Below are 17013 nucleotides of genomic sequence, written 5' to 3' on the forward strand. Positions count from 1 at the left end.
GTGGGGTGCCACCGAAACTGATCGATCTGATGTCTGAACTCTACTCTGGTACTGAGAGTGCTGTGAAGTGTGGTGGTACCGCCTCTGACTTATTTCCAGTTGTTACTGGAGTTCGTCAGGGATGTGTACTTGCCCCCACACTTTTCAGCACTTGTATGGACTGGATTTTTGGGAGGATGTCGGAGAGATCAAGTTGCGGTGCATCGTTTGGCAATGTCAAGATCTCGGACCTTGATTTTGCAGATGATGCAGTCATCTTTGCGGAGACTTTAGACATCCTCTTGGGGGCCCTCGAGGTGCTGAATGAGGAGTCGGAGCCGTTGGGATTACGGATTTCTTGGGTCAAAACAAAGATCCAGGCTTTCGGTGACATCTTGGATGCTGCTGTCCTGTCTGTGTCTGTTTGTGGTGAGGATGTTGAGGTCGTGGATAGATTCACTTACCTTGGCAGTGATATTCATGTCTCCGCAGGTTGTGAGCCGGAGGTCAATAGACGTCTGGGTCGGGCCTGGGGAGTCATGGATTCACTGGATCATGGGGTGTGGCGCTGCCGGTACCTGTGCGGGAGGACGAAAGTCCGAGTCTTCAGGTCCTTGGTACTTCCAGTCTTGCTCTATGGGTGCGAGACTTGGACTTTGACCAAGGATCTGAGACGGAGACTTAATTCCTTTGGTACCAGGTCTCTTCGGAGAATCCTTGGCTATCGCTGGTCGGATTTTGTGTCCAACGAGCGGTTGCTGAGAGAGACTCGGATGAGATTTGTTACCTGCATAGTCCGTGAGCGTCAGCTGCGGCTGTATGGACATGTGGCTCGTTTTCCTGACGCTGATCCTGCTCACCAGATTCTCTCAGCGAGGGAGTCTCATGAGTGGAGGAGGCCAGTGGGCCGACCACGTGCCTCATGGTTACAGCAGGTTGACCATCATCTCAAGGAGATGGGGATGGGCCTGGCATCTGCCTGGGGGATGGCCAGACGGAGGCCCCTGGAGTACCGGCGGAAAGTGGACGCAGCGACGCGCTGTTCTGGCACATGCTCCCATACCTGACCTGACCTGTGAAACACCAGGATGACAGTTTATAGCTGTTTAGTTTATAGTTTATAGCTGATTCAAACCCAGGCTTGATGACAGTTTATAGCTGTTTAGTTTATAGTTTATAGCTGATTCAAACCCAGGCTTGATAGCTCAGAGACGATTGTATGCACCTCCAGGCCATCCTGCGAGCAACATGGCAAATATGACCACACTACCCCTCTAGTGTAGTTGGTAGGTTTTCAATCATATCCCATACAATGCAGATTGGTCACCTTATAATTTTGAACTCGTTGTACCATATAAAGAACATCTGTGTGCCAATCTCTCTATGATTAATTAGGACGTCAAACAGATGTCATGCGATGGCTGCGTACATGTCCCAAAATTTATACGCAATTAAGGTGCTACCACATTGATGGAATAGTGTGTGAACTTATCAAGAGAATACCTTCAGAAATAGGTGAAACTTCAGCAATTTCCTCTGACTGTTTTTTCAAGAATGTAAAGTCAACGTCAACGTAGAAAGCCGTTGTAGTCATTAACAAACAATCCATGCAATCCTACTGTTCAGTTGAAGTTTACATTCATCATTTACCCCACTGATCTATTTTGAACGAAGTTATTTTAACAAAAAAAGATGATATGTTTTAACATCCATATAATTATGGGCTGGGGGTGGCCTCGGCGTAGAGGTAAGCACACTCACCTCTAAGCTGTCTAGCGTGGGCTTGAATCTCGGCCCAGCTATAAACTGTCAATGTGATGTTTCAAAGGCAGGGCAGTGTGCCGTCCCTCGGATAGACGTTCAACTGGGTGTCTCATCTGCCACCATAAGTTGGACGTTGGAGGCGACCTATCCAGGAATGTAACCACAGCTGAGAAACTGCTCCAGCACAATTGACACTGTATGCAGCATGATGTATGTTGATGATGATGATCATCATCATCATCATTGGCTGTCCATCAAGGTTGATGACGACTGGTGGGGAACGTTCTGGTGATTGTGGCAGATGTGTGACATCAATCGCTTTGGGTCCCCGAAAGTTCTACTGCACCGACTGCAGTACGTAGTGAAAGCTGCAGCCAGGAGGAGGGTTATGTCTGTTGTCTCTTTGTGATGTACTTTCGTTCCACATTTGGTTCCACTATCTTCATTCCAGGATTTCCAGCTCTCATGTTTCTTTCCTATGTTGACCTGTCTTGAGCAAGGTCTTCCCAATTACCAACACTGATTTCTGACCCTTTAAGATTGCATTGCAAAACATCCTTCAATCGCAGTTTGTGTCCCCTCACGTACGGAGTACCTTCTTTAAGTTTGCCATTCAAGGCTATTTCAGGGTATCTGTTGTCATCCAATCTGAAAATGTGGTCTGCGTAGTGGAGCTGTGAATAAATGAGAAGTGCTTCAACACTAGGCACGTTGGCATACTTTAGGACTTTTATGATTTGAGACTTTATCCTGCCGACCTGCCAATTGATGTTCAATATTATCCTCGAGTGTCTTGCTGGTATACGATTGAGGCTATTCGTGTGCCTTCTGTATAAAGTATGCAGCTCAGCAGACTAGAGCAGTGCAGGAAGGACAAAAGCTCTGTATAGCTTGCACTTGATGGCGTGCTCGATTCCATGTCATGACCAGACTCTGTTTTCTAAACACCCACAAGCAACAGAGAGAGCTTGGACGCACTTGTTTGTCTCCATCTCTATATTTAGATGTTATGTTTGTTACAGTGCTTCCTCAGTGAGTGAATCCATGTGCTGTTTTTATAGGTTCTTCATGTATATGGACAGTAGGGGGGTTTGTAGGTGGTAGTGTTAAGTGGTGCCTGATGCAGAAATTCTGTTTTCTTCATGGTGATGGTAAGGCCGAACTTTGTGGCAGCTATATTAAAGAGGTTGAGAGTTATTTGCACATCATCCAAATTGGAGGTAATTGGGATGGTATCATTGGCAAAGAAAAAGTTCCTTTGTTTGCTTTCAGTTTTTAAAGGTTAAAATACCACCCCCTGTTTGTTTGTTTTTTGTATACAGTCAAAGCTCTTGGAAGAGTGAGAACACTGAAAGGATCAGGAACACTGAAAGAGAGATAGAGATAGAGATAGAGATAGAGATAGAGATAGAGATAGAGATAGAGATAGAGATAGAGATAGAGATAGAGATAGAGATAGAGATAGAGATAGAGATGGAGAGAGAGATAGAGGGAGAGGGAGAGAGAGATGGAGGGAGAGAGAGATACTTAGCAGGGGTTGAAGGACAAAATAGAGGGAGATGAGGACAAATAATGGGTGTGGGGAGAGTGAGGGTTAGGACAGGATATGTGGGATGGACAAGATGGATGCAGAAGCAAACTTTCAGGAAAGAAAAACTGGAAATTTGGAAGTGGAGGGAGGGGGTGGGGGTGAAATAAGAAAGAATATCATGCTCCTGGATGGGGGATGATATGAGATGGTGGTAAACGGCTGTCTTGAAGACAGATGGAAAAATGAGATTGAAGAGAATGTGGAAGTTGGATCCACAGGCTGGAAAAAAAAAGAGAACAAATGAGTGGAGGTGATCTGTGTTTCTGGATTTTGGGAGTTTCACTAGATGGGGGTTGATGAGGAGGACAAAGCACGGAAAGAGAAGAGGGTACAATACCAGAACGGAGACTGTAGAAGTCATAAAGACCACCGACCTGTCTGTGATGACAAAGTGATAGGCCCATCGACTCAGCTTCGGTGCAGGAGATTTCAATGTTATTGAAGGCCGTGGTTTCCACGGTGTCAGTGAGCAAGATGTGGGGCAGGGGAGCCAGCTTAAAGGGGGAGAGCAGTACTCCATCAAGCTGCCGGTGAAGGCCTTGTAGGTGGATGGGAGTTCAGGTGTGCCAATGAAGGACATCGCGTTCCAATGTATATAGTATTTGAGCTGTCATCATTTGCTAATCTTAATCCTTCAGTGCGGAATATTGTAAATATTACCGAAGCTAAGAGAGACCTCTGTTTTAGCCCTTGATAATCAAATCATTTGCTAGTCTCATATTTGACAGACAGACAGACAGACACACCTGAGGATTTTCACATTTTGCTAATGGAATTCTGCTTGTGATAATAATGGAATCTTTAAATTCCTGTTCCATCTCCCAGCAATGCTTAAATAAATTTAGCAATTCCCTCTTGAGAGCGATGCCCACATGTTTAAGAATTTAGATGGAATACGATCCAATCCTGTAGCCTTCCCATTTTTTCGTTCCTTCAGTGCGCTTGACAGTTCTGCCATGGTTGGAACGCTTCCCCGCTCTTCTTGAACTGGCAGTTGTTTAAAGCTTTAAAGTGCATCAACACTCAAAGTGGGATGGATGATTTAATAAGTCTTGAAAGTATTCCTTCCAAGATTTGAGAATGTCATCTTTGGATGTAAAACATTGAGAACCATCAACATTCTTGATCGGATCCATATTTGAAGATGTAGGTCCATGTTTTTAGCTCTGCGTGAAATGCCTTCATGTTGTTCATATCACTAAGACGTTGAAGCTCATCAGCCTTATTGTCCCACCACTCATTACATCCATCACCGAAGGTGGACGGAGGATATGTTTTCACCCCTGGCTGTTTGTCTGTGAGCAGCATATCTCAAAAAGTTATGGACGGATTTGGACAAAACTTGGTGGACAGGTTCGGTGAATGACAAGGACAAATTGATTAGATTTTGGTGAAGCCCTGGATCCGGATCTGGATACGAGGATTTGATTTTTTTTTTAAGCGATTCTTCGCCATTTAGAGATGGGGCCAAAAACGATATATAACATGATATTTCAAAAAGTTGTTTACAGATTATGACAAAACTTGGTGGATGAGTTCAGTAAGTGATAAGAACAACCGGATTAGATTTTGATTAAGGTCTGGATCCAGATCCGGACTATCAGTGGGATACAAAACGTAAACTGTTCAGCTTGGCGGAGGAATGCGCTCTACCGATTGACGTTCTAGTTCCGCACGTTTCTCACTTTACACTGTAGTTCTGCCTCGACCATACCAATCTTTTGCTGAGTCGATCTTGTGTTCAGGCTTTTGACGGCATTATTTACAATCTGTCTTACGTCTTCGAGCTGCATAATTTCTATATTTTCATCAAACTGATCACCATTTTCCTTGGATTCTATCAACAACCTTTGAGGATGTTTGATCGATGGGGTGACTGATTGCTTCCTCTGATGGTCAACATCACTTTCAAACACAATTTTGCTCAACAATCCCGCAATCTCTTTTTCGAGCTTAAGTTAGATGTCGTCATTCTCCAGTTTGTGCACATTGAGCGTCTTCAGAGTTTTTGGTCGCTGTTTTGGTTTAGCCCGTGTGCTCTTTAGTTTACGAATATTGCGAATGAGGGAGTGAAAAGTTGAGCAATATGCCCCTCACATGGCTCGAGTCGAGAGCACACTGTTAATATCAGATCGTGTAATGTTACAGTCGAGTTAGTGGTACCTTTTTGATCTTTGATGTATCTCAGAAAAGTGCCATGAGTCAGGCATTCTAAAAAAAAATAATTAGTGATCGCCAGGCCTCTTTCATTGTAAAGTTCAAGTAATTTGTCACCATTGGAGTTTGACTTGCCTTGGCCAAAAGTACTGGGAACATGTCCACAGGTCTTTCCAGTCTGTTTCAACTTTGCCATTAAGGTAGGTCTCCCATCAGAAGAAGCTTGTTCGTGTGGAACAGTTTCAACAGTACGTCACAGATAAGAATAGAATTGGTCTTTTGCCTCCTCATTGTTAACCTCCGCCATCGAAGATCGGAGGTTACTGTTTTCACCCCTTTCTGTTTGTTACTTACGAAATCTAAAGATTTCGTAAGTATATTGATGCCTTCCGTTTCTGTTTGTTTGTTTATTTGTTTGTTTGTTTGTTTGTAGGCACGATAACTCGAGAACGGAAGAAGCTACCAATGTCAAATTACACCACGTGATTCAGGAGAGTGATGGCTAGGGATGATTAGATTATGGTCAAGGTCACATTGAGGTCAAACATAATTCCGTAAATTCATGTGGAGAAATGGAGTATTTTTGTTTCGCTCGACGTTATGAGTTCGTTTTAACTTCAATTTTAATTTTGTCTTCGGTTTTTGCAATCGCTTAGGACGCTTAAAACTCGGTTGTCGAAATTCTGGAACAGTGATGAAGAACTGATATATATATATATATATATATATATATATATATATATATATATATATATATATATATATATATATATATATATATATATATATATATATATATATATATATATATAACTGATATATACTGATATATACACGATAACTCGAGAACCGAAGAAGCTACCAATGTCAAATTACACCACGTGATTCAGGAGGGTGATGGCTAGTGCTGATTAGATTTTGGTTCAAATCGGTCAAAGGTCAAGGTCACAGTGAGGTCAAACATCCAAAAAATGATAACTCGAGAACGGAAGAAGCTACCAATGTCAAATTACACCACGTGATTCAGGAGGTTGATGGCTAGCGCTGATTAGATTTTGGTCAAAATCAGTCAAAGGTCAAGGTCATAGTGAGGTCAAACATCCAAAACATTCGATTTTTGATGGTTTGGTACAGAATCATCATAGAAACTTCGAGTTTGCGTCGCTACCTTCTCGAGAGAGCTTTTATTAGACAAGGTCAGAGGTCAAGTTGACGATTCCGTAAGTACCAGTCTATGACTGCTTGTTTGTTTGTTTGTTTGTTTATTTGTGAACAGTATTACGGAAAAACTCCTCGACGGATTTAGACGAAATTTGGTGGGGGGGTTAGGTATGGTCCAAGGATCATGCCATTAGATTTTGGACTTGGTCCAAAATCCAATATGGCCGCGATGGCGGCCATTTTGAAAAAATATTTGAATTTTTTTTTTGCATTTCTACATGTTTTAAGTGATTTCCAACAAAAAACATGCCAAAATTATAATTGCGGCTGATTTTGGAACTTCAGGTGGATATACCCACGTGAAATCAATTTCTGTCTCAAGAAATCTAGTTCTGACGAATGAATTGAGTATGTAAAAGTTAAAAGTGAAAGGGAAAGTTGCAAACTATAACTCTGTGAGCACTGTTGACGTCAAATTGAATGAATAGGATATCAGGTTCACTTGAGTGACCTTGCAGTATTGGCGGCGGAGGTTTTGCACTCTGCCGAGTGCTCCCCCTCTAGTTTGTTATTGTAAAAACAGAGATGAGGAGCATGTCTGTCTCATTATAAATTTGGGGTCTTCGGCTCATCTGTCTGTCTAAGATGGCAATAGTGTGCATGCTTTAAGTTTTCCCAACATCTTGTTTTGAAATGGCAAAACCCAATCCAGCCTCTCTCCTCTTATCGGTTTTTCCTGGACCAGAGGAAGGTGCAAGTCTTTTCTTTCAAGCTTCCTTGATTCGTGAGCCTTGATTGCAAGAGTGCTACAATTTCAACATTACACCTTGCTATTTGGATCTACAACTGCTGCTGTTTTGGGTTTATTATCCATCTCCATGTTGGTCAGAGTTCCGAGAGTAATATGCCGGTGATTATTTTGTATTCTTAGCACAGCACGATTATCACATCTGAACTGCCAATGTGCAGAACTTTGACCAACGGCCTCCAGTTCTTTGGGCATGCCGTCATCAACAACATGCCACATGGTTTTTCTCACAATGCCTGCACAGGCATTTAATGTGCACCTGCACAGGCACTGGACTCCCTGGATCCTGATCCAGTCCTGCACAACTGTACAACAACTGGGGAACCTGAAAGCTTCCCTGTAGTCCTATCTAACGCGGGAGAAATCTTGCTGATTAGGAACTGCAGACTCTTGTCATTGTCTTCAGAAAGATATTTTGCCAATAGCTGCATCCATCACTGCTACTGCCCAGCGATTTTAGTAATATCAGGGGACACCACTACCACCCCCAGGATGGCTGTTGGCTCCAAAACTCAGAGAGCTCATCCACCCTTGTTTCAACTGGTCTTGGTTTTCATCCCTTCGGGAGTCCGAAGGTCTAGACACCCTATCCACCAAGAATTAGTCGCTGACAACTCGAATGTGACAGATCACGATTCAAGTTGACTCACTTTAAGGTCGCATGATGACACATTTATGTACTCGAACCTGGCACTTTCAACGGTTTGATGATTGCATGAGTTAAGTTTGATCATGCCAGCAAAAGTTACAAACAATGAATGGTTTACAAATACTGGAACTTTCTCATTACTTTGAAGCTGGAGCTTTCTTAATATTTCACAAGTAATAATGACAGATGGATTATTTTATTTCACGCCTTCAGGACTTAAGTCACCCCTGCAATTTTGACGAAGATTGAACTATCCGTCACAGAGATGCAAGAGCTTCATTCATGAAAAAGAAGAGCCTATGATTCGATATAGTAATGGAAGTGATAATGATGTCAGAAAAACTTTCTTGATATCAATATTTATTGTTTATATATCATGTTCTGAATTAGTTTGCATAAAGCAATGCAGTCGCAAAGTTATTTTGGTGACTCGTTTTGCCAAATCAAAATATTTTGAATTGGTGGCAGTGGGTACATGCCACCTAAAAAGCAGATTATTGCAATAACCAATTAAATAATTCTCTTCCATCAGAGGATGAGGTGCAAATGTGCATGATTAGATGAGGAAACTCTGCTCTGCTGTGCAGTAGACATTGATTTTCTCAAGCCATACCAGCAGCTCGCCCTCGGATTGATTGTCCTTTCAATAAAATGATGCTACGATCCATCACCGTGTCCGCCCGCATTATATCTCTCGGTTAGCCTCAGAGCTGCGAGATGCGAGTTGCTTGGCTACCGTTTCATGGCTAACGGATTTTTGTAGAAAATGATTCAAGAGGTTTAATATTATCTCCAGACTATTCCAGATAAGACCAAACAATTAATTTATATTGGAGATAACTGCAACAAAAATATTCCAAATTTGAGTAAAACTTTACAAATTCAAATTAGGGACCTAATCACTTGATTATGCTCATTTCTCATCACCTCCATCACCGAAGGTGGAAGGAGGTTATGTTTTCACTCGTGTCTGTCTCTGTTTGTTTGGTGTCTGCAGGATATCTCAAAATGTTATGGACGGATTTAAATGAAATAAGGTGGGCAGGTTGGGTGTGTGAAAAGGACGAAATGATTAGATTTTGGTGAAGATATGGAAACGACAATATTTTTTAAGTGACGCATTACCATTGGGAGATCGGGTCAAAAACGATATAGTCTTGTATAGCATGATATTTCAAAAATGTTTTGGGCCTGATATGTTCTCATGGATCAGGCATTGCATGGCGGATGTATGCGCTCAACCGAGTGCCCTTGTTGTTGTTGTTGTTTTTACTTTTGTGGGTAGATGATGTAATATTGAACACTTGCAATCAAAATTGTGGCATGGTCTGAAGAGACTTGTTCATTAACACCATTTCAGGTAAGCTTAGTTCCAACGAATCAACACCAACGAAAAACATTTCACAAGATCCATCATGTTGCTGTTGAACACTGCTTGCCATTTACACTGTGAAAGCCTTGGTCATATATGCTGCACACCGAGGAGGTGGTTTCAGAAGTCCTTGTATCGGCTTATGGGGACCACCTAAAATAACTAAAAGCCAAAAACCTCACACAATCGATAAATTTAAGGGTTACGAGACGACCCGTGAGCCCGTTGGGTTCCCGTTGTGACAGCGGTTGATAAAAAATCACTTCAAAAAAAAAAATAAAAAGATAGCTTCAGCGAACTATACCGCTGAGGTTGTTTGCATTGATCAAATACTCTCGAAGAGGACTTGACTGAATCGGGAATTGATTTTTTAAATATTTTTTTTTGTTGCCCGATTTGAACGAAACTTGATACTGCACACCGCAGGCGAATGATGAATAAGGTGGACCGAAAACTTTTGCACTATCGTGTACCGTTTTTAGCTGTATTTCAGGAACATACATACATAATACATACATCCATACATACATACAAGATGAGAGTTTTAGTAATATATAGATATTCTAAAGTTTGCGTTATGATTCAGATGGTTGCTCCTGACTTCACGGCAGGCCATTACATTTTTATGATCAATGCTACATAACCCAAAGCCTCTCCTCGTGCTGCGTCATCATACAATGTATGCTGGTTTTGGTGTGAGATAGGGAGGGAGGTAATGATACCCATTTTGCAAATGTAACATTAATGTTACCCTTAATACAAGTGGAGTTAGTTAGTGGCTTGCACCTCTGATGGGTGAAGAGCAAATTGGAAATCCGCCTTATGCCGGGCTTGGTCAGGTGGGCTTCGGTTCCAATCCTGACAGTTCTGCTTTTTATTACCACCAAGTAAGTTCACCGAATGTTTGTCATCTCCCATCTCTTCCTGCAATCTTTTCTACCCCTATTAACCCTATCAATCCAAAAAACCCTCTTACTTGTCGATTGCTGTTTCCTCCCACCCCTCTCTTTTATTTTCCTGTTCATTCACTCTCTTGCTTGATGTGTCTAATTGTGGCCCCACTTCCCCAAAGTCAGTACTTTGCCTTTTTACGTCCTGTCACCTTACTCTTCCACGAGCCTCGATCTTGTTGAGAAAAAAAATTAGTGTGGCGTAAACTTCTGTCCGTCTTTAAACCTGTTTGATTCCAGCCACATTTATCTAGGCATAAACTGTAAGTTTTCCAAGCACACAAAAATTATTCCATGGACCATTTTACAAGTTGTTTCAAAAGTTCAACAAATGCTTCTGGAAGCATAGCTTGTTACCTCTACTACCGAATGTGGATGGAGGTTGTTTTCAACCCTGTTTGTCTGTCTTTTTGTCTGTGACAGGATATCTCAAAAATGTTGAGATGGATTTGGATGCAATTTGGTGGACAGGCTGGGTGTGTGACAAGGATGAATTTATTTGATTTTGGTGAAGATCCAGATCCGGATACTAAAATTAAAATTTTTATTTTCATATGATTCTTCACCATTGATAGATTTACAAAAAAACGATACGTAGCATGATATCTCAAAAAGTTGTGGACGAAAAAAAATGACGAAACTAGTTGGATGAATTGGGTAGGTGACAACAACAACCAGCTTAGATTTTGGATAAGGTCCGGATGCAGATCCGGCGAATCGGTGGGATACAAAATGTAAACTGATATTGGAGCCAATGTGTGGCTCTCAACGTAATCCTTTCGTCTCCTCTCCCCATCAAGGCTGCAGTGCTCCAAGGTGGTATTCTGGGCCCAGTTCTACTCCTGATCTTCATCAATGATCTCTCTGATGCTGGAAAATCCCCTTTACCTATTTGCCGATGACTCCACCCTGCGCCGTGACATCCCTTGAGATGGGCAGGCTGCAGCTTCTTCCCTCTCTTCAGACATTGACAAAATCACAAGATGGTCAAACACTTGAAACATGTCTTTCAATCTTGACAAATCTCACACTATCACGATCTCTCTCCAAAAGGACCGTCTGGCACACCTAAACCTTCCTTGGCGCACCTGAACTCCTATCCACCTACAAGGCCTTAATCCGCAGCTTCATGGAGTACTGCTCCCCCCTCTGGGTGGGCGCATTTGCATCACACTTTGCTCAGCTCGACACCACCGAAACTAAAGCCTTCAAGGTCATTGGCATTTCCCATAACGAAGCTGAGACCATGGCCCGATCACGTCGCCTTCATATCTCTGTCTTCTACCACCTCCTTTCTGGTCTTGCACCCTCTGCTCTTTCTATGTTTCATCCACTCCACCCCCACCCACGCCGCAGGTTTCTGCAGCACACGGTCCAACATCAACCCCCTTATGGTGAAACTACCTCAATCCAGGATCACTGCTCACCTCCACTCACTCGTTCCTGTTTTTTTTTTTCCCACTCGTGGAACTAAATTCCACATTCTCTTTAACCTCATTCTTCCCTCCAGGTCTTCAAGACAGCTGTTCAGCACCATCTCAAATCGTCCCCAATCCAAAGCCATGATCTTTCTTACCCTCATTAACCCCACCCACATCCCTCCACCTTCCAAATTTCCAATTTCCCCTCCTAAGAGTTTCCTTTTGTATCCATCTTGTCCACAATATGCTTTGTCTCTTGCCCCTCATTCCTCCCCACACCCATTGTTTGTCCGTCTCCCTCTATCTTGGAATTCAACTCTGCTTTTGGTGATTCACGACTCTTTCAACCGTTCCTTTTGTCCTGTTTTTGTCAATGGCCGTCCATATGTAAATGTCAGTTTATGATCGAGGAACCACTTACTTATATTGAATGTTTTAATTTGAACACAAATCGGAAAACCAACCTGCCGTTTTACAGTACTTGGTCTCTGAATTCGTCCCAAATGCACATGCCCAGGGAGAAGTGAGATAATTATTTGATTCTGTCTCCCTGCTTGGCAGTCAAACAACATTGAAGATCATTCCAAACAGGAAGAGTTTCTCAGGATGTTAAATATGGTGGTGTATAAGGGTGATAAAAAGACTTTCAATGACACTAAACGTCCGGAACTTTTAAAACAATTTTTAAAACCATTATTTTATTTGAAATTGAAGTATATACTTGAACATTGTGCTGGATAGCATGTTCTATGAACTCTCTAGTTAAAAATGCAACATTGTGATAAATCGCTGATATTTTCCTTCTTTTTCTTTTTCAACATTTTCCTCTATTTCTTTGGTGAGGAAGAATATTGATTGATAAACTAATGCACAACAATGGCATAAGTATAACTTGCTGGCACTGGCAGTGTTGGGTGATAGTTTTGACCCGTTTCAAAGACTTCGTACTGTATCTCAACTCCAATGAGTTAAGGTTACACCGTCTTGCTACAAAGGAGGAAATTTTTTGCAACTGATGATATCAGAATTTTGTTTGGAATATCATAAACTGATGACGGACTCAGGGTGACGGAGCATGAACCACTCGCTCAGGGTGACGGTGCACGAACCACTCGCTCAGGGTGACGGAGCACCAACCACTCGCTCAGGGTGACGGAGCACGAACCACTCGCTCAGGGTGACGGAGCACGAACCACTCGCTCAGGGTGACGGAGCACGAACCACTCGCTCAGGGTGACGGAGCACGAACCACTCGCTCAGGGTGACGGAGCATGAACCACTCGCTCAGGGTGACGGAGCACGAACCACTCGCTCAGGGTGACGGAGCACGAACCACTCGCTCAGGGTGACGGAGCACGAACCACTCGCTCAGGGTGACTGAGCATGAACCACTCGCTCAGGGTGACGGAGCACGAACCACTCGCTCAGGGTGACGGAGCACGAACCACTCACTCAGGGTGACGGAGCACGAACCACTCGCTCAGGGTGACGGAGCACGAACCACTCGCTCAGGGTGACGGAGCACGAACCACTCGCTCAGGGTGACGGAGCACGAACCACTCGCTCAGGGTGACGGAGCACGAACCACTCGCTCAGGGTGATGGAGCACGAACCACTCGCTCAGGGTGACGGAGCACGAACCACTCGCTCAGGGTGACTGAGCACGAACCACTCGCTCAGGGTGACGGAGCACGAACCACTCGCTCAGGGTGACGGAGCACGAACCACTCGCTCAGGCTGACGGAGCACGAACCACTCGCTCTAAATGGCGTGGTGCAGCAAAAGCGTCCGCAGAGAGTGAATGATTTGCACAGAACGATGTAACATGGTACTACTGTCAACAATTGGCGCTCGACAAGTGGCTTGAGCACTCATGCAAGCACTCCAATTAAATGGCTGAAATGGAATGGTTGGCCAGGCTGTCGCTGCATACCATAAAAGATCCCTTTAATTTTAAAGTCCGTCTTCACCACACACGCAGCAGTTAATGAAATACAATGAATTATTGAAACGAATTGACTTAATTCACAAAAGTGTTGCAGCTTAATGCAGAACAACCCGAGAGACATCACAAAGTTCAATCACCCGTGAAATAAACATTGCAGAAAATGCGCCATTTTGCCTGCTCGTCTGTGCATGTGTTATGTGGTGCATCGGTTTGGGGTCCGCGCAAACGTTACAACTTGTTTTTTTTAAACATCCGTTTTTTTGAAACAGATTTGCTTTGTTTCCCTGAAGAACACCTCGCGAAACCTCCAAAAATATAGACACAGATCTGGTAGACGCTATGGATAGGCAATCCCTCTGGGGGACAGGGCATGAGGTCTTGTAGTGAATGCATGAAATCATACAGCGCAATGAAGCCGGTTAATTTTGTTACATTCCTAAATTTTTTGTTCATTCAATATAATTCTCCAAACAGTAGAAAAAGATAAGTTTTTTTGTTTTGGAAATTTCACATTTTCCTGTGTATTTTGAAGGAGGGAACATAGCTTTGCTTACTAAAAGTAAATAGGTATACCGGCTTAATTATATGTCTCATTATTTCTTTAAATTAACAGATTTCACAACAGATTTCGACACTTACTTAGTCCGGATGATATCCGATCCTCAAATCCGAAATAATATTTTGATTATGTACTTTAGTCCATGAGAGTATATCATAGAAAACTATCAAATAATGCATTAAATCGCTCCAAGGTCCTAATTTGAAAACTATACAACTTACAAAAGTGATGCATACAACAATTTGGAGCAATGATGAACCGGCATTCAATACGAGTGAGGAAAGTGAAGAAAAAAAAACTTTATAGTTAAGAAATTGCTGCAGCCTGTTCCAAGTCAAGGCATGGTTGAGCAGGCCAAAAACATGGTGGCTTCAATCCCCAGCGAGGTTGCCCAGGAAATACCTTCAGAACCAGAGAGCGGGGTGAAGGATGTAATTAAATAAGACCGTTTATTATCTTCAAATGGGGTGTTTTAATTAACTCAAACACCCAATTTTCACTCTTGCACTTCAATGGAGTTTTCTTGAAATGCCTGCAAAGTTTCAGGCTGCTCGGTTTTATAGTTTTGGAGTTATGGAGGAGACACACACACACACACACACACACACACACACACACACACACACACACACACACACACACACACACACACACACACACACACACACACACACACACACACACACACACACACACACACACACCCTTTTAGTGGTACAGATGTACACTGAAGAGATTCATAGTAGAGATGTCATCAAAGACATTACTGTTATAGTGGGAGTTGAAGATTGAAGAATATTGATATTGTGGAATGGTTCACTGTTCATGTACATCCTTAGCATTCGTGATGTTGTCCACATTCAGCTGTAAACCTTGTTGTCCACAGCAAGGTGCAAGATGATATATCTAATCACCTAAGTAAGCCTGACTCATTATGTACACAGTTTCAAACAAGTGATTATTTTTATCGCTTGTAATTTTGACCAAGTTAGTTAAGAGCTGATAACTGTTGAGTCAGGTTTTAGAAGTGATGACCCATGATTCATGGAGACAGCAGAATGTTAATATTGATCAGGAAGGCAAAATGGTCAACCTATTTAAGGAATTGGGAATTGATTCACTGACATGACTTTGGCTCGTACAGTATATTAGAGTGCCAATGCACAATTAATTAGGTGATGCTTGTCAGGATGGGAAGGCAGTTTGTTTTTTTACATGAGTGTGTGTGTGTGTGTGTGTGTGTGTGTGTGTTCTCCAGAGTCTGCAGCTGACAGTGCATGCTCTGCAGGAGGAGTTGCGTGTCCAGAGGGATCTGGCACAGCTGCTCCAAGGAGAGGTCGCTGGACGTGGTACAAGGTGAGACACTACCACAACTTGGCTTTCCAGAGCTTTATACGAAGCTTCTTCTCTACCATTAATCCAAGTCGGAGTTTGGTCTGAGTTGATTCATTCCTATTTCTGAAATCCTCGAAATGCTTTACCATGCATTCTGAGGGTTTCAAAAATACAATTAAAAAAAAAAGTCATCATTCAATTTTGGTTCAAAAACATAACATCACTTTTTGGAGCACTCTGCAGTGTTTGAGCACCAGTTTGTGAAAAATTGTCGTTCTTTGTAAATGCTTGTTTTCTTTCTTCGTCCTCTTTTCCTTTACAGGAGTGAGGCTCATGGACGAGCAAGGTGTAAGTGACAGTGGGACGAATATTGAGGAATGAATGAACAGGAAAGACAAGGAGAAAGTGAAGAAACAGAAACGAGCAAGTAAAATGGTTGAGTTCGGAAAGGTTAATGGGGGTATAAAGGTCATGGGTTAGAATGGGGGTTCACAAGAGATGGTGATGCACTGCTTGCTTGAAATCCTGGAGGAAAGAATGAGACAAAAAGCCTCTGGAAAGTGGTTCCATAGACCGGAGAAGCGAGGAATAGAAGAGTTGAGGTGTGCAGGATTTTGAAAGTTTAACCATGAGGGCGTTACTGGAAGAACACGTGCATCTTGCAATTGCTGGGGAGGGTTGCGGAACTGAGAAAGCCAGGGGGAGCAATGTTATGGTAGAAAACCTAGAGACCACCAACCTGCCTGCGAATGTGATAGCAACAGATCTTGTGCATTGGCCTCATCATGGGGGATTGCAATCATCTTGAGAGCTTTAGATTCCACAAAATCCAGGGGAGACAGATGTGATGTTGGAGTGCCATCCCATATCTGTGAGCAGCACTCTATTGAGGTATGGACAAAGGCCTTGTAGACAGAATAGTTCTGATTTTCCAAGGAAAGACTTTGATCAAGGAAGGATGCTCAGTCTGCAGCTGACTTTGGAGACCAACTTCGCCACGTAGTCAACCTGGGAAAGGAAATGGCTGAAGGTGAGGCCTAGCAGTACAAGAGACTAAACCTGTTCCAGTTATTGACCAACTAAATAGTTTGGTTGGTTCCTTTGGTGACCATACTGGAGTCAAAGGGTGAGACTGTGATTTTCCTGGATTGAAGGATATGTTCCATTTATCAGACCAGAGTCTAATAATTTCCAGATTGGCAGTAAGAGATGCAGCTTCCGTCTGCCTTTCAGCGGGTTGCATGTCACACAATGTGGCATGGTCTGCAAAAAGGTAGAGAGGGTTTTTCCAGAACATTGGAGGTCATTGAAACCTCAAA

General features: G+C 42.8%; 1 protein-coding gene across 7 annotated transcripts in view; it reads left to right on the forward strand.

The window, feature by feature from the left end:
- LOC147027752 (ELKS/Rab6-interacting/CAST family member 1-like) overlaps positions 1-17013 on the forward strand; it is a 434885-nt gene that overhangs the window by 51852 nt on the left and 366020 nt on the right. For all 7 annotated transcript variants that reach the window (XM_085877321.1, XM_085877320.1, XM_085877323.1 and 4 more), the window contains one exon: positions 15618-15715. In XM_085877321.1, the coding sequence (XP_085733447.1) occupies positions 15618-15715 (98 nt within the window). The remainder of the gene's footprint in view (positions 1-15617; positions 15716-17013) is intronic.

The sequence above is a fragment of the Eptatretus burgeri genome, chromosome 4 (genome assembly GCF_056783735.1).
Source record: "Eptatretus burgeri isolate ZD-2024b chromosome 4, Ebu_testis_v1, whole genome shotgun sequence".
In the NCBI taxonomy this organism is placed as follows: Eukaryota; Metazoa; Chordata; class Myxini; order Myxiniformes; family Myxinidae; genus Eptatretus; species Eptatretus burgeri.